This window comes from Chroicocephalus ridibundus, chromosome 9 (assembly GCF_963924245.1).
Source record: "Chroicocephalus ridibundus chromosome 9, bChrRid1.1, whole genome shotgun sequence".
NCBI classification, from domain to species: Eukaryota; Metazoa; Chordata; class Aves; order Charadriiformes; family Laridae; genus Chroicocephalus; species Chroicocephalus ridibundus.
This window is the reverse complement of record NC_086292.1, coordinates 2721771-2745321: the sequence shown is the minus strand read 5'-3', so window position 1 is coordinate 2745321 and position 23551 is coordinate 2721771. Positions and strand designations below refer to the sequence as shown.

At 47.0% G+C, this 23551-nt stretch overlaps 2 protein-coding genes across 2 annotated transcripts in view; one reads left to right on the top strand and one right to left on the bottom strand.

Moving 5' to 3' along the window:
• LOC134520958 (ligand of Numb protein X 2-like) overlaps window positions 1-9122 on the top strand; it is a 31849-nt gene extending 22727 nt beyond the window's left edge. Inside the window, exons 7-10 of the mRNA XM_063346884.1 lie at window positions 486-660; window positions 832-1042; window positions 4763-4921; window positions 6204-9122. Coding sequence (XP_063202954.1) covers window positions 486-660; window positions 832-1042; window positions 4763-4921; window positions 6204-6339 — 681 coding nt within the window. The 3' untranslated portion in view covers window positions 6340-9122. The remainder of the gene's footprint in view (window positions 1-485; window positions 661-831; window positions 1043-4762; window positions 4922-6203) is intronic.
• A 2125-nt stretch (window positions 9123-11247) lies between these two features.
• Window positions 11248-23551, bottom strand: part of LOC134520573 (pre-mRNA 3'-end-processing factor FIP1-like) — a 28624-nt gene continuing 16320 nt past the window's right edge. The window contains exons 11-16 of the mRNA XM_063346138.1: window positions 22921-22947; window positions 20396-20453; window positions 19819-19874; window positions 18232-18430; window positions 16123-16281; window positions 11248-12692 (exon numbers count right to left, since the gene is read on the bottom strand). Coding sequence (XP_063202208.1) covers window positions 12560-12692; window positions 16123-16281; window positions 18232-18430; window positions 19819-19874; window positions 20396-20453; window positions 22921-22947 — 632 coding nt within the window. The 3' untranslated portion in view covers window positions 11248-12559. The remainder of the gene's footprint in view (window positions 12693-16122; window positions 16282-18231; window positions 18431-19818; window positions 19875-20395; window positions 20454-22920; window positions 22948-23551) is intronic.

Sequence of the window (23551 nt, the reverse complement as noted above, 5' to 3'; positions counted from 1 at the left end):
GTAGACTTCTGTGTTTAAATGTTTCTGGAGTAAGTAGCTGTCATAAATCGTTGGAGTGTGGTTCCTTGATTTAAATCCTAGTATTATTTCTACAGCGTATGCTAGAATGTGTGCTTTCGCTGCAACCTAAACATTTAGTAGTAGTCAGAGAGAGGTTGATTGCTTTGTATGAACGGCCTTTAAATGAGTTCATAGCTTGTTCCTTAGTGCAAAATTGTTCTCCTCAGAGCGAGCATCTCTCTACAGCAAATGAATGTGGGATCATTAGGAGAGCAGTGCCTCAATCGTGCTGGTATCACTTTGGAAATACAGGGTAGTATTTCTAGCCACAGCAAGTACATGAGAAGCTGACACTGACAGCCAGTAACATTGCTGAAATGCTCTGGATTAAAGATATAAGATGTTCTGTTATCTTCTTCCAGAGCTGGGCTTCTCATGTTAATTGCATTAATGAAGCTGCGTTTTCTACTGTCATTATTTTGTAGGATTTACCTCAGGGATACGTAAATCACGAAAAGACAGTTGCAATAAAAAAGGAACCAAAGGAATCTTTAGGAATAACAATCGGAGGCGGAAGGGACAACAAAAACAAGCTCCCTATATACGTAACGAGTGTGCAGCCCATCGGATGCCTCTTCAGGGATGGCAGAATCAAGCGAGGTAAGGAGGCTCTCAGACCCTTTATCCTTTAGGAACTGTGGGGTTTTTTTCAGTGAAAGTTGCACGTGGACACTAAAGTGAGGCTGGAAACAGGGTTCCACGTGAGACCTTGAGGCAGAATGTGCTTCATAGGATTATTACAGACGTTTTGCTATCTTATTTAATCAACAGGAGATGTACTTCTGAGCATAAATGGCATTGATTTGACTCATCTGAACTACTATGAAGCTGTCTCGGCATTGAAATCTAATGCAGCTTCCCACTCAGTCGTACTGAAAGCCTTGGAAATCCTTTCATTGAACTCGACAGAGCCATCTCTGGACATCAAGGAGCAAGGATTCAGCTGGTCTCCCCTCTGGATCACATGGCTTGGATTGCCTAGGTACGTTTGTTTGGTGACTGTAGAGACACCTCTTTAATCACAGAATGGACTTTCTGGATCGCGTAACAGCAGCCAACAGACACCTGTGCTGTTTTATACTTTCTAATCTGATCATCTGAGTTAGGGACAGGCATTCTTTCAGTCTAATTCCTCTTGGCTGTTGTAATTGTGTCATCTTTAGCATGAAGCAGAAATGATTCTGAATAGTTGAGTTTTTCTTCTGCAACGCTTTGGACCATAGACTTAGCACAGATTTTAGCAGCAACGTGGTAAATTCCAGATGACAGGATTGAGGCTTTGAAAGCTTGAATTTCTATCTCCTTCCTGGAAAGGTGAACCTCTGGTTTGCTTACTTTTGCAGTTTCATCAAAATACATTCACCTGTGAAAGGTAGAGTCTGTTCTCATTCCAGCTGTCTATAGAAGGATCATGCAGGAGATGCACGTGGAACAGGAAAGCCAAACCCTTCTGTGGGAAGCCCGGATTATTTATAGCCTTGTTTCTTGAGGCACCTGAAAGAAGAAATACTAACAAAGCCTCTGTGACGTTACCCTTGTGTTACTTAGCAGCCAGTAAATGCTAAACAAAACAGCCCAAGGAAGGTAGCTTTTGTGTCTCGAGTGACTGTAACTTGGCTTGTACTCAGCACCGTCCTACCAGTTTCCTCTGCTCTCCCGGGGAATCAGCCTGTCTGCTCTGTGCAGGCCTAGGATGAACTAGCCTGAGCTGCACCTGGGTAGCCCAAACCTGAATGCAAACCCTCAGATGCCGGCTGGTGGTTGTTCCTCGTGGGTGCTCCTGCAGTGAAGTACAGCAAGGCAAAACCTGGCAGTACTTTCTCCCTTCTTCCTTTTCCAATTTTTTTGGATGTCTGGTGGTTTGCAGCTCCACCACACTTTCTGCTGCAGGGACTGGAGTCCACTCTTTGCTCGTTGGTCACCTGCATTTCAAGAGTATACTGACGTTACCTGCCACTTAATACACTGCTCGAAATTCTTTTGCTGCTGGTATTAATGTTGGCTCCTCTTCATTTGACTGTTACTGTACCTTGCTACTGAAGCAAGGAGCAACGATTTCAGATGCCCTTTCTGCTCTTCAGTCTTCCTTTCTTACTCCAACATGAGTTCAGGCATCTGAATTTGTCTGACGATCTTCTATGGGTGTGAGGGTGGTTAGGAGTCATAAAGCAAGGTTATTTCACTTCAGGATCTGACACAATCTTCCTCCTTGTTTCCAGTAATAAAAATACCTGTGGTTCTAATATACTATCTGTCATCTCGGCACACGTGGTGATGTGCCATTTCTGAAACGTGGAGCCCCTGTAGCCCATCCTGCAGAACTTACGTTATGTGCCAGACTTCTGTTGCGGAAGTGTTTGAGGAGAGACCTGACAGCCCTGGTCCTGTGCCTTTCTTGGGACCCTGGGTAACAGAGGGAATAACATGGGCATCTTGGGCACGTTCTTCCTAAAAGAAAACCACTCTTGTGCTCCTTAGGCTGGTTTCACGTCTCAGCACTTGGTGTGTAAGCTTGGAGCATCTTCCACCTCTGACCATGGCCAGTGCTGCACACTTCCAATGAAGATACAAACACCTCTGTAAGCGGGACAGTGTTGTAATATTTTTCCAGTATTTTCCAACTGAGGTATTGGCTGTACTGAACCAGCTGGCTGGTATCTTTCTTGCATTTTTTGTCTTGCAGTACAACTGTGGGTACCTCTACTACCCTTGTAAATTTACTCCTTCTCCGTTCTTTGTTAGCAATTAGCGGCAGTGAGTGTTCCAGGTTAATTGAATGCTGCTACTTATTGCTTCTGAATGTTTATCATCGTCACTGTATATGTCATGGAAGACAGCACAGGAACTTTACTTGATTTCTTCATAGTATTATGTTAAATCAATACCAGCTACTGATAGTATAAAATACCATCTCAAAATGCTGGTTTGGAGTGGGTGGGTGCCCTAATTATTGCACACCAAATCCTGAAGATACTAGAAATACCAAGTTTACAGGTGGACTTACTTTTTTCGCTGTAAAAGCTTTGACTCTTGAAAACGATCACTCCCACCTTCTTCCTCGAGGTATGTCTGAAGCCAGTCACCGTGAAGTCTGAGCTCTTTCTGCAACAGCTGTCAGGTCTCGCTGCCGTGGCCCCACTGGAGCAGCACACTCCACCAACTCTGAAAGTCTGCAGAACCGCAAACTCAGCAGGGTGTTTGTCAGAATAAAACTCAACGCCTTTACTTTCTGCACAGTCTAGCGTTCATTTCCCACAGTCATTTTTCCATTATAGTAAATTAATGTTTCTCTTCCTAAAACCCCTTTTTTGTATGGTAAACTGATTTCTAGCAAACAGCCTTTTCCAGCTCTTGGAGAATGTGTCTAATGTCTTTATTTATGTTCTATGGTGACGGTGCTCTTGCTCTCTGGGCTATTCATTTGCACTGGCTGCCACATGCGTTACTCACAGCTGTGTTTTTGCACTTGTGTGGGACCAGTAGAAGAAAACCATCAGTAAGCTGGAGCTGGGTCTTCCAGCGTTTGTGTGCGAAGAACTCGTACAAAAGTAAATTACAGTTTGAAAGTAGATAATTGGATCTTTCTTCTAGTGAGAAGTTAACTGGGAAGGCTTTTGAAATCTGAAACTCATCTGCAAGCTGCTCAAGCAAAGCCCTTGAGGCAAAAACGTTTATTAGGAAAAGTTTAGCTGCTGGAATACTTCAGTGGGACGATCAGCGGCAGTTTCACAGAGTGTAGCTCTGGCAGCGCCTCGGTGCCAGAATGTAACCTGACTGTGAGCCAGAGTGCACGAGCTGCTTGCCCGCGCGCCTGCCACACCTTTTCAGACGCCTCGCAAAGGCTTTGCGTGTCTCTGCTACAAACTCAAAGAGCAAGTGCTGTTAGCACTTAAGAGACCGCGTTCCCTGAGGCAGCGTACCCCAGGCTTACTGAGAAGACATACCTCCGTGGCTGGCAGTCAGCAACAGTGGCCTGCGATCTCTCTGAGGAGTCCGATATCTTTCTGTACACAGCAGTCCTGGGTGTAGGTGCTGCAGGAAAGACCTTTCATGTTCCGATGTGGTAGTTAGTAGAAGAAAGGCTGCCATAGCTCACATGTTTGCTTTCCCATCAGTGATGCACAGCTAGTGAATGCCTTCATTGTACCAAGCGCGTAAGATACACATGGAATACAAAAAGCTCGATTCTCATATATCGCATGGGTGTAACTGCTGTTCTTGATTAATTTGTTTTTGTCACTAGTACTGTGCATGTCCATTAGTAGAATTCATTAAGTTATTAATGAATCTTTCGGGTCACAAACCCCTTTTGAGAATGGTCATTGTCCGCTAACTCTTAAACTAGCACTGACAATACTTAGAAAATATTTCTAAAGGACTGGCATCTTCAGATTTGAGAATTAGGAGTCGTTCAGATGTGGTGTTAGGGGATAGGGTGCAGGGAGAACTTTGTAGAGTGGGGCTGATGGTTGGACTCGATGATCCCAAGGGTCTTTTCCAACCTAAATGATTCTGTGATTCTATGAATTATCCCTGTAACATGCACTGAAAAGGGGTTGCCTCAAGTCCTTAAATAAATAAAATAAATATGAGGCTGTTACGTAGCTGTGCTTTCCATGAGGGAAAATATCATTTTCTAGGTGGTGGTTTTCCTTGAAACACACTCAACTTTCTCTGGTTTTGACTGTGCCTGTCTTCACAGCTACCTTCACTTCTGTCAAGATATTGTCCTTAGTAAAGGTAACCTGGAAAGCTGGGGCTTCAGCATTGTTGGAGGCTTTGAGGAAAGCAAAGGAAACCAGCCATTCTTCATCAAAACCATAGTGCCCGGGACTCCCGCCTTCCGAGACAGGAAACTGAAGTACGTACGAGCTGCCCTGCGGGTCTCTGGTGTGTGTGTCGGAAACACTATCGGTACTTATGTCAGCGCGCACTGTGTTACTGGGGGCTGGCTTTTACCCTTTTAACTAGCTGAGCTGAAAGTTACTGACTTCCAATTCTTAGACACTCATTTGGGCAGTTAACACTCTTACGAAAGTTGTAACAAACCAAGTCCTATATTAATGAGTGGTTTAGTTTCTCTAGAAAGGTGCAACTAGAAGGAATTAACAGTTACGTTTTAAAAGGCTGTAACAATTTTAATTGAGTAATTAGATAAAAGTAGAAAAGGGATGTTTGAGATAAATCTTGCAGGCTCCAGAGTATAAAACCTCCTGGATTAGGAAAAGTATCCCAGTGGCAGCGACAAAAGCCCTCCTGTGCAGGAAACTTAAAACAAGCTTTGCTGACCTGTTTGTTAGCGATTGCAGCCCGTGGAGGAGCAAACAGTGGAGCCGGAGGACCCCGCAGAACTTTCTTGCAGCGTTCTCTCTGGGAACCAACAGAGCTGGCCTCTCGGCAAGCGTGCAGCAGGCCGCAAGTGCAGGACTGTAACAACTAAAAGTGAGGCTGCTGTCTTGCAGGGGACGTAGTTTCGGGGCAGGGAGCTGGGCTCTGCTGCCTGAAAACAGCGTGAAGAGCAGAGCTGGGTCAGAGCCCTGGGGGGAGGACTGGGGTCAGCTGGGCTCCTGTTTGAGGGCTAGGACAGCAACGCACTTTCCCCGTTAGACACGAGGAAGGGAGCTGACTGGCTTCAGCGCCTCAGCTGAGGGCCACCACTCAGAGAGCCTGGTGTGCCATAGCGGTGGGCAGGTCAGGCAGGACTCTGAAACCTCTATTGTATCGAGCATGCGTGTGACAGCACGCTTCAGCGTCATGAGTGCTTCATCGTAGTCATTGCTAGTTGAGTAGCTGTAGGAGCAACCTTGCTGATGAGTGTGTTTATCAGCACAAATATGTTTTCTGTAACTTTTCCCTCTGCTGACTGGCCAGCTGGTCGCGCTGCTGGTGACCTTCACTGCTGTGTCACTCAAGTACCATCAGTGTCCTCCTTTTCCCTTGCACTTTGTCTCAGAAGCGAGTCTCTGACAGCAATCACCATGTGAATCCATTCCTTGCCCCTAATCTTTCATCTAGTGAAAAAGTTGCTTCAACAAAGAGTTGAACATCTTGGCTCAGGGTGGGCTAGATGACCTTGGGGGTCCTAGGGTGCAGTGTTAACAATAATTAAATACTGACGTGCATGTTTCCTGTTTTCTGATTAGGTGTGGAGATGAAATAGTGGCAGTAAATGGAGTGCCAGCGATAGGAATGAGCAACTCTGAACTAATCCCGATGCTGAAGGAACAAAAGAACAAAGTCACACTTACTGTGGTGTCCTGGCCAGGAAGCCTCGTGTGAAAGCTCCACCGAAACACTCAACAGCTTTAGGTATCAGACATCAGTTGGCCATCATACAAAGCTAAACATGTGACAAATAAACCAAGGGAATGCTGAACTCTTGCTACACACTGTATTGCCGTGGAAGACTTTTAGCTTTCATCTTGGAGAAAACATCTCTTTACTTGTGCTATCAACAAATCGGGTTGTTGGATTCCAAGTAATGGTTAATCCAAACAATTGTTGTAGCTTCCTGGGCTCATTAAAGCTCCTTAGAATCGGTGTTACAGAGAAAGCTCTTTTTCCAGCGTTTCTCTACAAATCACCTTTTGAGGTGCTTGCCTCAATTTTAAACCTCTGTCTTCCAATTAATATTTTGAACAGGTTAAAACAGGCACGACAGTCTGGTTTCCCCTGCTGGTTTAATACAGTCCTGCTACTGATCTCTGACCATCGTTCTTGGACATTGAGTCATTTTATACACGCTTTTTAAAGCCACTAATAAAAGCATGAGGATGTGGACCTAATTAAGCAGTTCCTGTAGCCCCCGGTCTTGATACTTTTAGGTTACTGAAACCTAAAGAATGTTAAAAAACCAATTGTAACTGTCAGCCGCCAGCTGAAGAGCTGCTGGGTTAGCGTGCTGGAGCCGTGCTGGCTTGTATGAAGGCCCTATCACCAGGGAGCTGTTGCGAATCCTGATTTAGGATCCTACGGAATGTACCTATTTGTCACAAATCCTGATTTAGGATCCTGCCGCCTATGCTGAGTTGTTGCGAATGGGCAATTTAGATGGCTTAAAGAACCCCTGTCAAAGGTATCAGCGAAAGTGATTTCATGGAAAATATGATGTAAAAGTGCATCTTTAACAGAGTTTGAGGGCAAGGTTCGCTCTTACTTACTAGGCAAACGATAGAACAATGATTCAAAGTTCTCAAGACACAAATGGAAGTTACCATAATACGAAGTTATGCACAATATGGGTCACTTACCAAAGACCTGCCATTAGCAAAAGGTGTCTCTGCCTCAAGGAGCAACCTTGAGGTGCGTCCCAGTTCAAGGGGAGACCACTCCACGCAGCCATGGAGAAGGTACGCACGAGACTCCTTGTACACACAACTGTCTTTGTTCCGTGATAAATGAGTTGTGGAAAAGCTGCCGGCTGCTCACGTGCTAACGGCGTGATGGGTGTGCCAGGCTCACACGCAGGGATGCTCGCTGTGGCACTGCTCCCTTGTGGGTTTTCACAGAACAGATGGGAACCAGAGGAGTTCTTGGGCCCAGTTAGGGCGTAGGCCTTTACCCTCTCTGGAGCCTGACTCAAACTACCACTGGTTTGGTTAAGGAGTCGAGCGCATCCATTGCAGTAGCCAGAGATAAGGAATTTATTTCATTTTCATCTCCTTCCTCAGCTTGGTTTCCCTGGTTTTATGACGTGGTAAAATGACCAGCTTGTCCTGCAGAAGGCAGATGATTAAGTAACAGGCTTGTGACAAGAAACCTCTGTCCCAGGATGCTCATTTTTATCAGTTTCCCACTGATCCGATGCGGAGTTAAGGCAAGGAGGGGAGGAGGTACCTGACAGAGCACCTGTCCTGGGAGGCACGTGAGACGAGCTCCTGCAGTTCTGTCCATGTCCCTCTGGCAGCTGGAGCAAACTGTCAGCTCCCCGGATCAGGGCAAGCTCAGGGGCCCCAGTTTGGCTTCGGTTCAAATCCAGTGTGTGGTTACAATTTGGAATAAAAGAACCGAAGCCAAGGCAGGGTGGTTTGATCTGTGACACCTCGCCACGTTCCCACCTGGAGACTCCATGTGAAGACTCCTTTTTTAGAATGCTGTTAATCAGCAGTGGAAAGGACAGATCTTCCTCACCCTGGGTTACATGGAGAGACATTGTCTCTTACGCCGTTTCTCCTGTACCTTTTATGGGGCCAGTTCTGCTTACGAGAATCAAAGGAGTTTCTCTCCTCTGTCAAAACGCTACCTAGAACGAATGGTTAATTCCTTGTAGTAAACTGGCTGCAGGTAAGTGCCCAGCATTGTCTTAAGCAGTGCTTTTCTTAGGGCTGGCTACTTCCTAATTAGCGCTGACTGCCGTGTAGGATCGTTCCTTGCTCGATGACTTAGTTGTGGACATACAGAGTGACGTCGCGTCCTTCGGCTGTTAGCTGACAGCAGGCTGTAGCAGGGCCTGTTACCACAGCCCACGGTACAGAAACAGCTTAGGATTCCGTCCTCCCAACAGGTTCCCTGGCACACGCTGTGGCCGCTTTGGTTGATAAACACCGCTGGGGACTCGACAGAACACCAGAAACTGGGTGGCCAGCTGGGCTCTGGGGCCTTTTTTCCCCCCGTTGTTTCCTACTGAACGCTGACAGCAAAAGGCGTGAAAGGGCAGAAAGGTGCCTGTGGAAAACCCGTCACTCGCCCTCCGTCTGACGCAGAGGAACAGAAAAACCCAAAGCAGTTTTTGTCTCTTTCCAATCAATGTGCAGAATCCGTGCCTGGTATGGGACGGTAACTACTCGTGTAGATAGAGAGAGGGCGATTCCTGCCCAGGAGCCCCAAACGGCGCCTGTCTGGAGTCCAGCAGGAAAAAGCCACGCGCTGGGGTCAGAGGGTGCAAGTGAAGAGGCGGCTGCAGACGGCAGCGTGATTCCTACTCCTGCTCCGGCTGGTTTCAAGGTGCCTTCAGCTTCACCAAGATGTCCTAGTAATTTAAATATTGTCTCCAAGATCAGCTTGTTAATAGATGTTTGATTTGTTTTGATGACTTTATAAATTATTGTGATATTACTGAAAAACATGTATTACGGGTGCTTTTTTTAACCTTTCCTTTCAGTGTATCATCGGCTAACGCCACCAGAATAGGTCGCCTCAACAGCGGACACTTCTCCAGGAAATTGATGTTGTGAGGCAGGAAATAGGGTCAATGTCTTCCGTTTCTCCCAGGAAAGGAGCCGGACTATCCTGAAATACACTATGGCCGTGAACGGGGAAAAGAACCTGAACCAAAGTAAATTCCCCCCACCCTTCCCCTCAGCTGTGCCCCCGCTGCTCTCCCCCGTGCTGCCCCCAGCCCACTAAGGCCTGGGGGGCTCAGCATTGCCCGGACTGAAAAGCCAACCCAGGGAACGGATACAGCGTTATTCAACGGGGCTTAACTCTGCGATTGAGCGGAGCCGCTGCACGGCTCAGTGACTGAGGCAGGGCCGGGGCTGCCGCTCCTGCTCCGGAGGAACCGCCTGGGGGCTGGCGGAGCTTTGGGGGTTTCTGCTACTGAAACATCCCTGCACTGGGAGAAGGGCAGCGTTGCCATTAACTATATGCTGCACCACCATCATGAAGTTAGCCTCTCTCCTCCTCACGGCTGTGCCCGTTTCAGTGCCGGGGAACCTCTGGCAGCTCCTTCAGCTGAACACGCAGCACCTTCTCCCCACACGAAGCCGGCCGGCACTTGCGGGATGAGGCTTGTGCAAGCGCTCAGCTCTGGCTGGGAAGTTCAGCCTCTCGGCAATACTCGGCACCTGGGGCGCTCAGTAACACACAGGCCCGTTTCTCACCTCCAGCTTTGGTCCAGCCCAAGTACTGATGCCACCAGCCCAAGAACTGGCCTCTTTTCTAAGAATTATGAGTCACCATTCAGTATTCCCCAAGGAACATGGCCACGAGACATGCAGCAGTTACCTGACGCAAGTAAAGGTTATTACTAAAGCCTTACCTTTAGACTTCTCAACGCATTAAAGGCAAACATTTCACCTCTATTTATTTCATTAAAATAAAACCATTTCAAACTATTTCCCTTAAATTCACAGCTGCTTCTGGCAGTGTAAGCCTGCTCACATCAGTGAGGAACTTGGGTCCATCTCTAAAAACATTCAAAAAACACAAGGAGGGAGTTGCAGCCCTGACGCATCAGCCCAGGCCTCTCCATCCCCCCTCCCACACCACCATCGAGGAGCCCAGGTGCAGGGGGACCCCGGCTGGATGTGAACACCATTAATTACGCCTGTTTACAGGTTGAGTAGCTTCTGTCACCTCCACAGAGCACGAGACTAGGGGGGGAGTGGATGCAGAACAGCCCTGTCCACCCTTGGAGAGGCACCACGTACACCTGGGCATGCAAAAACAGCAGGAGGAGTGCTGACTGGGGGCCAAACCCTACACTTACCTTGGTGTAAAACTTTATTGCCAGCATTTTCCCCCCATTCAAGACAAAAAGCCCACTCAGACTGGTCTGGGGGGCACTGCCTGGCTTTCCTTTGCTGCTAGCTGCCCTGGCGATTTCAGAGTTCATGTTCTGGAAAAAAATAAAATACCAGATTTTGCAATTACAGAATAGAGGCTCTGTAGGGAGGCAGAGGAAGGATGCTTGGCCCCTCTCCTGTGCTCTGCGAGCGGAGGATGCGCACGTTTGCCACTGCGCTGCAGAAACGTGTGCTTCCAGGAGACACGTACCAAACACTCTTGATCCTTCCCACCAGTTTTGATTTGATTTCTCCTCCGCCCACACCACGCCACAACTGGATAAAAGCAAGTCCATCCCAAGTTCCTGAAAGCTCCCGGGTGATCACAGCCAAAACCCACCACCCTGACCCCAGGAGAAGCGCGCCAGGAGGTTTCCCCTCGCTCCACTGGGATTCCTCCAGCGAATCCGATGCCCGCACAGGCGACTGACGAGAGATGCTGTAATTCCTCCATCGTGGTGTTCTACAGAGCTCTGCCGTGGCTGCAGAGGGAGGGATACTTTGAAGGCTGATTCCAGGCCCTGCCCTTCAGCTCCGGTTCAGTGAACGCGCCTCCCCACGGCACACACGTTTCCCATGAACTCAAAGCACATTTAAAGCGCTACATTAAAAACCAAAAACAAAATCCCCACTTTTTTCTTCTCCCCACAGGTTTTGCAGTAATGACTCATCACATGCACCGTCAGAGCATATGAACTGTTTCCATAGTGCTAAACTGGCTCAAGTCTCTAAGGTCGTCAGCTTCACTTAACACTCAGGCTTGCAAGATTACAATACAAAAAAAATATATAACATTTCGGAACCATATGATTTTAGGGCAAAGATTTAAGAAAGTTTTAAATAACAAGTCAAAGTAGTGGAAGATACTTAAAAACACGACACTTGTGGACTCACACAAACAGAAGCGCAGCATCCTAAGTACTACACATCCCAAAACCCCTCAAAACGATCTCCCCTGTTCTTTCCACTCGGAAACATCTCTGCTGCCACCCTCCCCAACCAATACTAAATCCAAACAAACTCTAGAATTTGACTGAATTTATTGTGAGATCCAGGGGGAAGGAATGCATTGCACAGGAGTGTTGGTGATAACCAAATAGAAATAAGCCAACCCCATGAGGGCAAACTGCTAGGTGGGACTTCACATCCTCTACGGGGATGGATTATTCAGCTCAACTCTTAGTAAAAAATAAAATAAAATAGTTAAGTCAAAACTAATTAAAGAGAAACTCATGCTCTTACTATGGGTCTTCCATTGATTTCCCACTTAAAGGTGTAACAAACGACAGAACTATTTTTGTGATGGATAAAAAAAAAAAAAGCTCGGTTTGAAGTCTCTGCACGCCCTGTGCAAACACACATGATGGCTTCTCAAAGCCCTCAGACGAAAGCAGGATCTCGTGACCCACCAGTAAAAGCGGTTCCTCCTCACACGCTGCCCGGCTGGCCACAGAGAAATCAGAAGATATTTTTCGTAGCTATAAAGAAATTTATTTGGGGATGAGACTTTTCACTACTAGAAGCCAGGCCCTAAGCTGGCTCTCAGGATCTAAATCACACTTTTCTTTGGACAATAAATTTCAAGTAGCACTTACTGTCCTATTTCTCAAAAAGGAATGATGATGACAAAAAAAATAGACAAAACCTATTACCTAAATGCTTTAGTTTCAGCTGAAGCCATCTTCCATCAGAAACCATAGGATCTGATACGACAAAGTTCTCCCTAGGGATGTTTATGAGTAGAGTAGCTCAGTGCTTTTGTACTAGTACTGCTGTAGTTTGTCTTGTATAAAAAAAAAAAAAAAAAAAAAAAGAAAAGACATTTAACTGCATGTGCAGCCTCAGCTCCCAAACCACTGCCACATGCTCCACTGCTCACCCAGAGTCAGCCTCTCTTCCCTTGGAAAAAATAGAAATACAAATCAACCCCCCCAAAGAAAACATCACCAATGCCACGCTGGTTCAAACGGAGCAAGTTCCTCCCGAGGGCTGGGTTACTCCTTGGCGTCCTGCTCCTCTCCCTCGGGGGCACCATCCTCGCTGGCCTCCTTCTCCTCTTTGCTACGCTTGTTCTTTTTGTGCTTGTGACGCCGGTGACTCTCCCCCTCCTCGCTCTCGTGCTGCTTGCTGCGGTGGGAGAGAAAGGGGAGAAGAAAGTGCCATCAGAGCCTGCATCGGCACAGCTCTGCCACGGGAGAGACCCACAGGCAGCGACTCTACGGCACGCGGGGGACAGAGCGCTTTGATCTAGAACGAACATCTAGGATGACACATCCGAAGCGCTGTGGGCACCACCGTGCTGCTGAAAGGCTTCGTCATGTTTATTTGGGACGATCTGATACCACACGTGGCTGAACCAAGGGTTCAGGTTATGCAAACCGCTGGAGGTGGCTGCTTTACACCACACGCTGCATCAGCACAGGGCCAGGCAGGCAGCGCCCTGGCAGAATGATTTTTGGATAGTCTTTATAAGCAACATCTCTGCGTCCTTCCCACTCCTAAGGGAGCTCTAACAATTTTGACACATCTCAAAAGCTTCAATGTGAAGCACCAAGGCTGCTGAGAAAAGGAAGAGTCCTAAATCTGAGAGGTGTTTGAAACTTTCACTCCTCTAAACTTCTTGGGGAAACCCCTGGACCAGAGGCAAGAGAGGGATGAACACAGCTAGAGAAACGTGGGTTTCCTGATGGGAGGCAGATCCTGCTTCTACTTCTGCTTACTCAGAAATGACCTGGCACTTCACTGGTTTTGTGCTTTAGAACTCTATCTCCTCACCCAGAACGGTTTTCCAGATGCAGCTGGATGGCTGTGGGCGTTTAGACAGGAATTCTGTGACGTGGGAGAAATCCCAGCCAGAAATAGCTCTGACTGGGTTGTGGATGCCTCTAAGCCCTGCACCACTGACCCCGGCAGCCGCACCGCGTCCACACCGTGTACACAACCCACGCACCCCGAGGTCCGCCTCTGACTCCCATCAGGGGGACGGGGAAGGTCGCAGCTCTGGTTTTGCCCACTCTCCTTCCTGGCCCCTCCTGGGAGGGGATTTTCTGCTGCTTCTCAAACATGTAATTATTTCTCCTCACAGGCTGAAACCCAAGTGAGCTCTCTAGAGCTGACCGTGCCGTGAAGGTGGCAGAATTAAAACACAGCACAGAGCAGGAAAAAGCAGATCAAAATTATCACAGGAAGACGTACGGTCACACTACACTCACACAGTAGAGACACTCAGCTCCGCGAGTGGGGACAGTCAGGTGTAGAGACAAATTCTCACCACAGCTGGAACAGCAGCTTAGCAGCAGACACTGGCTGAACCACTGAAGCCCTGGCTGAAAAGCTCCTGGCTTCCAGTAATTTTCTGACTTGTATAATAAATGGTTTCATAGTCATTAAAAGGAGGGGGAAGAAAAAAAAAAAAAAGGAAAAGAAAAGAGAAAAGAGAAGAGAAAAGAGAAGAGAAAGAGAAGAGAAAAGAGAAGAGAAAAGAGAAGAGAAAAGAGAAGAGAAAAGAGAAGAGAAAAGAGAAGAGAAAAGAGAAGAGAAAAGAGAAGAGAAAAGAGAAGAGAAAAGAGAAGAGAAAAGAGAAGAGAAAAGAGAAGAGAAAAGAGAAGAGAAAAGAGAAGAGAAAAGAGAAGAGAAAAGAGAAGAGAAAAGAGAAGAGAAAAGAGAAGAGAAAAGAGAAGAGAAAAGAGAAGAGAAAAGAGAAGAAAAAGAGAAGAGAAAAGAGAAGAGAAAAGAGAAGAGAAAAGAGAAGAGAAAAGAGAAGAGAAAGAGAAGAGAAAAGAGAAGAGAAAAGAGAAGAGAAAAGAGAAGAGAAAAGAGAAGAGAAAAGAGAAGAGAAAAGAGAAGAGAAAAGAGAAGAGAAAAGAGAAGAGAAAAGAGAAGAGAAAAGAGAAGAGAAAAGAGAAGAGAAAAGAGAAGAGAAAAGAGAAGAGAAAAGAGAAGAGAAAAGAGAAGAGAAAAGAGAAGAGAAAAGAGAAGAGAAAAGAGAAGAGAAAAGAGAAGAGAAAAGAGAAGAGAAAAGAAAAGGCTGCTGCCTCTTCTCAACACTTCTTCAGCCACCTGGTGGACAGCAGCGTGGCAGTGGTTTCTGATTGAACAATGCGACTGTCCTTTAATATTTAAACGAGCCTGAGTGATTTCCTTCAGACCGGTCAATTTGCAGTAAATTGGAAACTACAATGAAACCCTTTCATCTTCCTGCAAATGCTTGGAACAGGCTCAAATCTCAAAGTGCCTCGAGCAGGGACTCCGACACGCACTCGGAGTGGCCTTAAGCAGAAAGTATTCCTCCATTTGCTTTAGGGAACAAACACTTCCCATCCTCCCGCTTTGAGCAAGACAGAGAGCATCTGTGCGTGGTTTCAGGAGCAGAGAAGTCACTCCATTCCCACCTCGCGCAGCAGCCCAGTTCTGTAAGTCGAGCTCTGCAGCAGACCCTGACGCTGCTTGGGCAAGTTCCACCCTGTTCGTGCAGTCGGGCACCTGACACTAGATTCCAGTTCTGAGTAGAGGAAGCTGAGAAATAACCCTTAAAGCTACTGGCTTGTTAGTCTGGTATCAGCTCAGCTTCCATTTGTTTTGTATTCAATTTTCATTAAGGTTCTGGTCTTTCGTCCCATCGCTTTGTTTCCAACCCTTCAGCAATCGGTCCTTTCTTGAAAACTTATTCATCTCCTTAAGGACGAGAACAGCCTTTTGCCTCCAGTCACTATGTAGGAGTTTTTCTGATACCAATTTCAAAATAAGGGTAATTACCTCCAGAGCTGACATGAATTTCATCTAAAAGAAGGAAGCAAGTTGAAGCGCCAGAAAAAAAAAAAAAGAGCAAGTCTGCTCAAGTCATTACCAGGCTGTAAACTGGCACAGGAACCGAGCACTGCCTCAGACCAGAGCGCAGACCCGTCACTGCGCTAGAAGAACCCTGCTCCAACAGGAAGATCAGCTGTAGCAAATACACTTTGCTCCAGAAAAGCTGGGATTTTAGGACATCCTGCTCTGCTCCAAAAGCATTTCACCTTTATCCAGATCATCGCCGACCTCACTAGGAGAAGCAGCGGGCACAGAGCTCTGATCGTGCAGTGCTCAGCCCCCTGCTCCACGAGGGAATGTCAGATTACAGGCTGAAGAAAGCTCTTCTCTTCTGCACGGAACGCATAATCCTGAAAGCTGATGCTTCTGTTATGGTTTTGCTTTTTCCTTTGTGTGTACTTTCTGACCAGTGGGAGTTCTGCTGTTCTGAGGTGACGTTTAGCACAGGCTAACCTCTCCTTTGTCAATCAGTGCTGCAGTTTCCCTGGCAGTGATTCCACATCCCGCCAGCTGCCCTGCTGAGAACTTACAGACACCAAGGACTCCTCTCCCTATCACAGACAGTTCTGCCTCCTGCCCGGGTACATGCCCGAAAGCACTCTCTCTTGCCTGTGTGTCACATCTCAGGACATCGGCAGGTCACAGGAAGCCAGTATGACCCAGGGCGACAGTTCACTCATCAAGCTTTTTGTCTGCAGCTAAGGTGTGTTCCCATCAACAGCCCAGTTCAGCCCTGCACAGCTCTTACCGTCTCGAAGACTTATGCTTGCTGCTCTCCTCTTTGTCTCTGTGCCTGCGCTCTCGGTGACGGTCCTCTCGCTCCCTGCTGCGATCTCGACTCCGGCGGTAGTCACGCTCAAAGTCATAGCTGCGCTCTCGGCTGTAGTAGCGGTATCGCTCATCATCGCTTAAGAAGAGAAAGGAGAAGTGAGGCAGAGGAACACAACACTCGTGGATCTGAAAATCAGAAGCCATGTTTACAGGATGGTAGAAGTCCATCCTCACCACCAAAATTTGTCATCTCTTACTCTATCAACAGGCTGAGGTATTTGCGATGCTCCTGAGAAAACCTATAACAATAAAGTGCTGCTGCTTATCAAACCCAAGCGGCAACCCAATCCCAGTTTCTAAGCACAGCGAAATAACTTTCCCCATTTGCCTATTACACAGCTCATAAGCCCAAGCAGTTGAACATCATGGCTTTCTCCTGGCCTCTCAAGGCAAAGTGTTTACAGAATTTGTTCTCTGGATTTGCCAGGGGAGCACCTCAGCAGCAGGCACGTGGCCAACGTCTCAGGGATTTTGCCCTCACAATCCTTCTGGCGTGTCCGAGACATCCAGCTACCGTGTTCAAAACCACCAGAAACACACCCCTCTCATCATTCCGCCTCCCCCTGGTGCTGGGTTTTACCTCACAACGTTGTCCCAGATAACCTGTAATTCTTCTGTGTGAGTTAGACTAAGGGACTATTTTCTTCCCCATAAGTTAAAAAACTCAAATTGTGAGTATGGCTGACACGGACTTTGTGTCTACACCTTGCTCTCTGCTTAAGGCATCACGTATCCCAAATTCAGACACATCCCACGCTCCCCTTCCCTCTGCATCTCACTGTCCCTGTTCAACTTCTGAAAGCCAAAAATCTAAAGGGTTAACAAGTCCCACTGCGGGAAACAGTATTCAGACTCTGAGAGAAAGGAAGTCTGAAATATCGTCCTAACGCTCATGGAAACAAGCTAGACTAATAAATGTCCAGTATCAATCATCTCTAAAGGACTCCGCTGAGCACGACTGCTTGCCCTGCTTTGGCACGCGTGATCTGAGAGGTCAGCACGCTCCAAAGCACCCAGAAATGCTAACAATGTGCTCGGGAGTGCTGATCGCAGGACTTGGCTGCGGCATGAACCTGCTCAAGAAGTGTGGGAGTCCCAGCTCTTCAAACCGTAGCAAGTTTGTCTTCTGTTCTGTTCCTCCCCCTTCCACCCACAGTGCCCACAAGCTTGGAAGGAAAAAAGGTGAGAGGAAAAAAAAAAGAAAAAACAAAGGTTAGGAAAACATTGCCCTGTTTGCTCACCCCCTGGGCCGGAAAGTTCCCCGGCGGGCAACACCCCTCTGCCAGGAATGTGCATTCTGATCATGTTTTTAATGATTATTGGTATTTCTGAGCCTGAAGCCTGCAAAACACTGATGCTGCCTGTGACAGAACACAAAAGTGATGGGTTTAGAGAGAGGATTTGCAGCCCAGCCTCCACTTTAGCTCTCTAGATCAACGCTGGGAGGCTGGAAGCCTCCTTCCCCAAGTGCTCCCAGCATTGCTGTCGCCTGAGATCACATCAGTTCCCACCAAGGCGGCTGTCTCCAGCACTGCTCGCAGAAACGCCTGGTTAAGGATTTACATTTCCCAGCCGAGTCCTGGTGAACGGCACTCCTTGCCCTGAAAGCCTCTACAGGAGAGCTGAGCAAAGCACGGGTGGTTCTTCCTTTGATCTGACAGTTGCATTTAGATGACAAGAAGCAGCAGCTTCTATGGCCAGCTTCGCACTGAGCTGTGAAATACCAAGTAAACAGAGAGGGGCTATTTCATTTACTGGCCTCACATTACAGGTGGGAGAGCAAGTGTAACTGGTTCTGCTGGATTTAAACAAAAAAACAGACACAGGCAATCAGTCAGTGACACTGGCTCCTAGTTTGTCCTCTAGTTATTGATCCAATGTGTCTCTTCCTCAGACGTTTCAGAAAATTAAGCTGGTATGATCTGTAATTCCATCCCTTGACCAAACACCTTCTTGTGCTCCAGGGCAAGACCAGAGCTCCCTACTGGGTAGCTGTGAGCAGAAGCTGCTGAAACCCGGCACTCACTTGTTGTATTCACTAGTGGTCGGAGTGCGGTCTCTGTCTCTCTCCCTTTCCCTTTCCCGCTCACGCTCTCGCTCCCTCTCGCGCCTTGAACCCGAGTATTCCCAATGGCTGCTGCTGGAACTGCTTGTGCCTTTGTCCACCGTCGTCACCCAGGGCGTGTGGGACGTGGAGATGGGTGGGTAGCTGATGAAACCTGAATCTGCAGCAAGAGAACAGAATCCTTGTTCACCTGAAGCATTCACAGCATCCTCTCTGTCCCTCCAAAGACATCCTCTGGAGGTACAGCCAAATGCAAGCAGACAATGGCCCAGCTCCCTCCTGTCCTCACTCTCCCATTTTACTTTCAGCAATTTGCTAAGGACATGTCAACACCTTTTCCCTGAGGAAGATGTGAGCAAGATCAAACATTTACAGACGTTGCTGCAAAATCTCCCCAGGCCCTTACACAGCACATTATTGCAAGGGCTACGTGCTCCCCCAGCTCTTGCTCTCTATAGGCCCTGCTATATAGGACACGCCATAAGGTCTCAGCTGAGGAAAAGTTGCGATCCGTTCCTCCCAGCCATCCTGGCTTAGAGCACAAAGGCACCTGCAACGCTGAGGCACCCCTCTCCCGCTGCCGAGCCAGCTAAGTTAGTAGCCCATGGCTCTTGGCCACCTTACAAGGTCTCACTTCTCACCAGGTACCTTCTCACCTAAGGTGGCAGGCTGGGGAGGGCCAGGGACACCAGCTGTTAACAAAGGATGTCACCTGATGAGCCCAGAGCCACCAGCACTTCCCCATCCAGATGCTGGCCTGCTGGGGCCTGCTCAGCTGGACCAGTGAGGTCACATCCCAAAGCAGGAACAGCTGCTGAGAAGCTGGATGTACAACAGCACTTGAGGCTCCTGTTTCTCAGGCCGGCCTCACCCCGTCTGCTCCTCCAACACCTCCTGCAGAGGAGACAATGTGGTGCTGCCCATGGTGCCACCCATCTGCTCACCACACTGAGGAGGTGCCACTCCAAGCACTGGTCACTAAAGAAATGGGAGAGGACATGGGCATTGCTGGCAGGGCAGCAACAGGGAAGGGAATATTGAGCTGAGATTCTGGCACTGCCTCTTCCATTACAAAACAAAAAGACAGATGGCTGCAACACGTGCCTGTAGGCAAGGAAGATGATGAAGTGGGGGAGGAGGGCATTCAAGAGCTCAGGGAGATGCGAAGCTGATGCTTGTGCTTGTCCCTGAGGGCTGGGGAAAAGGAAGAGAGTGCGAGTGAGCGTGAGCAAGTATGTGTGCAAACAAGCACAGGAACATGGGGAGGCACATGGGGAAGCTTTGCTGTTGCTGGGTATCTGCACTGAAAACAGTGATCTGAAGCTCGGCGCTCAACTACAAAATTGTATTCACCATTGCTGCAAACCATTCAGCTTTCCAAATGCTTCCAAACTCAGCACGTGTGCCTATGACTGGGACAGTCTGAGGCACAAGCAAGACCCTGACGTTAAAGCAAGCATGATGTCCATCAGGCTAAGAAAAGCCTAAACTACCAAATAGCAGAGAACAGAACTATCCGCAGTCTGACTGTTGTCTTCTTGTGCTCACCTGCAGAGTTGTAGCCAAAGGGAGGAGGCTGCCTGTTATTGTAGCTGGCTGGCTGGCTTTGGAGAGAGAGAGAAAAGGATGCAAGTTATTAACATCAGTGACCCCTGGCAGCAAGTTTACCCAAATTTTTCTGAAGGTCTGTGGAACATGGTCATGGGAAACCCAGGGTTTCAGTGAATCCCTTTCACTTTGCATGGCAAACTATCAGGAATGCATCCAGGTGAAGCTGCTTTGCCACAGGTTCCGAAACTGCTGTAACTCAACCGCTTGCCATGCTTTACCCCTCCCTTCTGTAAATCAGGCAGCTTCCTGGGAAATAACCAGTGCTTACAAAGCACCTGGAGAATCTTTACAGAAAACGTCTGGAGTAACATAACATGCTATCAACTACTCTGCACTGGACCTAAGCACACACCTAGATTTTATTGACTCCCTCCTGTGTCATGAATATGACGAATCCAGGTAAATGCACCGACGGACTCTGCTCTCACCCCCACCCCAATCCCAGACCAGACTGAGAATTACTAGCACTGAGTTTAGACCTCTCCTCCCATGCTCAGCCCAGGTGTGGTCTTACCCATCCAAGGTTGGAATGAGGAGAGCTGGTGGTGGTGCCAGCGGCGGCGGGAACAACCCTAGACACAGAAGCATACATCATCACAAAGATCTCACAGCTTGCCATGAGGAACAAGACTTCACTGCTGTTTACAGTTAAAAGCTGTTAAAGCATCGTTTTACTCTAAACAAGGCCCTGTTTGAAATGGAATAATTTTCCTTCAGGGCTGTACCTCCTACCAAAAGTAAAACCCTCCAGCTATGTTAGTTCTGTAGGGGTATGGAAAGAAAAACAAAGGAAGAACTACCTTCTATTTTGGCTTATTCATCTTAAACAGAAGATTCATTAAGGAGTAAACATTAACCCTTACAGTCCTGTGGAAGACAGAAAAGTCTGATTTTTGGGATGCAGACACATCCCAAAGGTTTTATTGCTCCACTGATCAACATGAGTAACTTTGTCTCTTACAAAGCAGGTAACACAGAATTCACTTGGTTTTGTTTGTTTTTAAAGAAAGCCAATTTTCTGAGCACGTATACATTTAAAAATCATGAGAAGAGTATGATGCAGAGAGCGCTGTCTGACAGGCCTGACACTTCAAAAATGGGCCCAATATCGAACACATGAAGAGTTATTATCCAAAAATCACAAGGCAGTATCTTCAAGAAAGCAGAACTAAACAGCAGTTTATGAAGGTCACTTCCAGAAGTGACATAAGCCTTGGAAGCCGAAGTCCTCAACCTTGACCAGCCTGAAGGTGAGGAGGTGCTGACTGCACCTAAAGGAGCTTCTTAAACTTGTATCTGTAACTACAAGCAACCATTATTTCTGCAGGCAGTTACCAATCCAACAAGAACACACTAACCACCCATTAGCTTGACTTGCATAAAAATTCCTGTTTATTATTAAACAAACAAAAAAAAAAGGAGCAAACTGTACTGATACAAAGGATAGGAATCATCTGACTAACTGCTCCAGGTTCCTTTTCAAGCCAATGGCAATTGAGCCAGCAAAGTCAATGAAACCAGGGGACAATTCATCAGCTCTTACTGTGAACACCTGAAATGGGTCAGGAGAAGCCCACCCCAGAAGCATCTCACTGCAAACAGAGGTAGCCTGAAGTCTCCAGCTGAGCTAGTGGAGATCTACACTGCAAACAAGTTGGGGGACACATCCCACTCTTAGATGCTTTTTTTTCCCCCTCCTTTTCCTAAGATCTTCCAATAAAATGCAATGCCTAGAGCACTTCAGGCACACTTGCCCACCAAGTGCAAATATTCTGAAGTACTACCGTTACAACTACCTAAATCGAAAGGTGGTGGATCATCATCACTATCATAATTAGCAGGTATTCCCCCTCATCTCCCTTTCCAACCCAGTTACCTGAAGTGGAAGTTCTTTGCAACAGCCTGGTCATTTTGTCCACCTCCGTCCTCCCAAAAAGCTTTAATCTACGTGCACTTGAGTAGCAACTGGGCTGCAATGTGTACAACCAAGACCAGTTTGCATCTAGTTTCGCTACAGTGTAGTTCTTCTAAATCCAAGCTTACTATGAGCTGGTTCCTTCTATTACCTCAACGAAAACCAGCTCCACAATGCTCTCGTACATTGAGAGGAGTACGAAAAGTGACATTCTGAGGGACAGCCCAGCTAGTGTAAGTTTTCTGTGTTTCCATTTGGGAAGCCCAGGGCAGAGCACAAATACAAAAGCACAGACAAAAGCTGTGAATCAAGTCCAAGGTGTCTGACAGATAGTGAGGACAAGCACATCAAGTCCAAAGTGCTCTGGGTGCAGACCTGATGTAAGTACGTTAATTGAGTACACAGCAGAACAGAGGCAGTGGCCTGACTGCATACACACTGTCACCATCAGCCTGGGGTTTTCAAATGTACAGCATCTGGTCAGAACTGTTGCTCCAAAGGGTCTACAATACAGACAGCTGCATTTGTTTTCCCTGGACGAGGCAAAATTTCTAGTAGAGGAAAATTTCCAGTAGAAGAAAAAAAATACAGCTAGAGGAAACTCAGTTTTATGGTCACTCTGAATTAGTGGGGTTCTTAACTTATGCATGAGATTGGTTGTTACGTTTCTTTATTAGTATTCACCATCTCGACTGCACACCAGGGAGCAAAGGCTTCTGATGGAAATGGCATTTGTTCTGCTCAGTCTCACATGCCAAATTCCTACACAAAGTACCAATTTGTCACTTAGAGTTTTGCTGTGCAAATGCCGTAACAAGAACTAAAACATTTCAAATTTAACTAAGTGGCTTTTGCCATCTGGAGTTCTCCATTTCATTTTCTAGATTGGTCTTCAGAGACAAAACAAGATAGTATTAAGAAGCCCTACAGATTATTATTTAGGTCCAGGATACAAGATAACCAGCTACAGTTCGACGCTGCATTGGAGTTTATTAGCCTTAAATTAACTGTGCTCTAAAATGGGTCTTGGTGTCAACCTATCTCCTGTTACTTAATCCAAATGCTCAGACGGGGCCATCTGCGTGTTCAGAATCTGCTGTTACTAAGAGCAAGCGACCACCTACCTGGAATAGGGCCGGGTGGTGGCAGACCTACGGAAATAAGCAAGCAAAACAAGTGAGGACAACAGGTAAAGCATGTCATCTCTGTACCTCAAGCTAAAGATAAAAGCACACTTTTGAGTAATTTTCACATTCTTGAGCAAACAGACCAGCAGAAAAATTGGTGCTACTAAGCAGTAACTAGCCTACAAACTTTATCATTTTCCCAAATTATGATCTCTTTACCTTTATAATTTTAAACATTCCTGCTCTCTTACACTGGAGAATTCCTTTTTTCAAGCGTCAACGCACAAACAATTGATCTGGCCTTTAGAACAACTGAAGAAACTGGAGAGAAGAACCTGCTGCAGACGCCAGTGAGTCCTTCGGTTTGTTTGTTGTTGGTTGGATTTTTTTAAACTTTTTGTGCAGAGTGTGGCCTTTGCTTCAATCTTGATGCACTATTTAAGCCAGAAGCAACAGGGGCACAGACTCACGTTGGATCAGAAGATGGACAGACTTAGAAGGAAGTGAAGACAGAAAAATGTCTCTTATGCCATGGCCAGTATGTCTGTAAACTTGCACTGAAAAGGGTCAACAGAAAAATGACCCTAAGCCCTCTGGAAAATGCTGCATGAATACGCATATTTGGCCT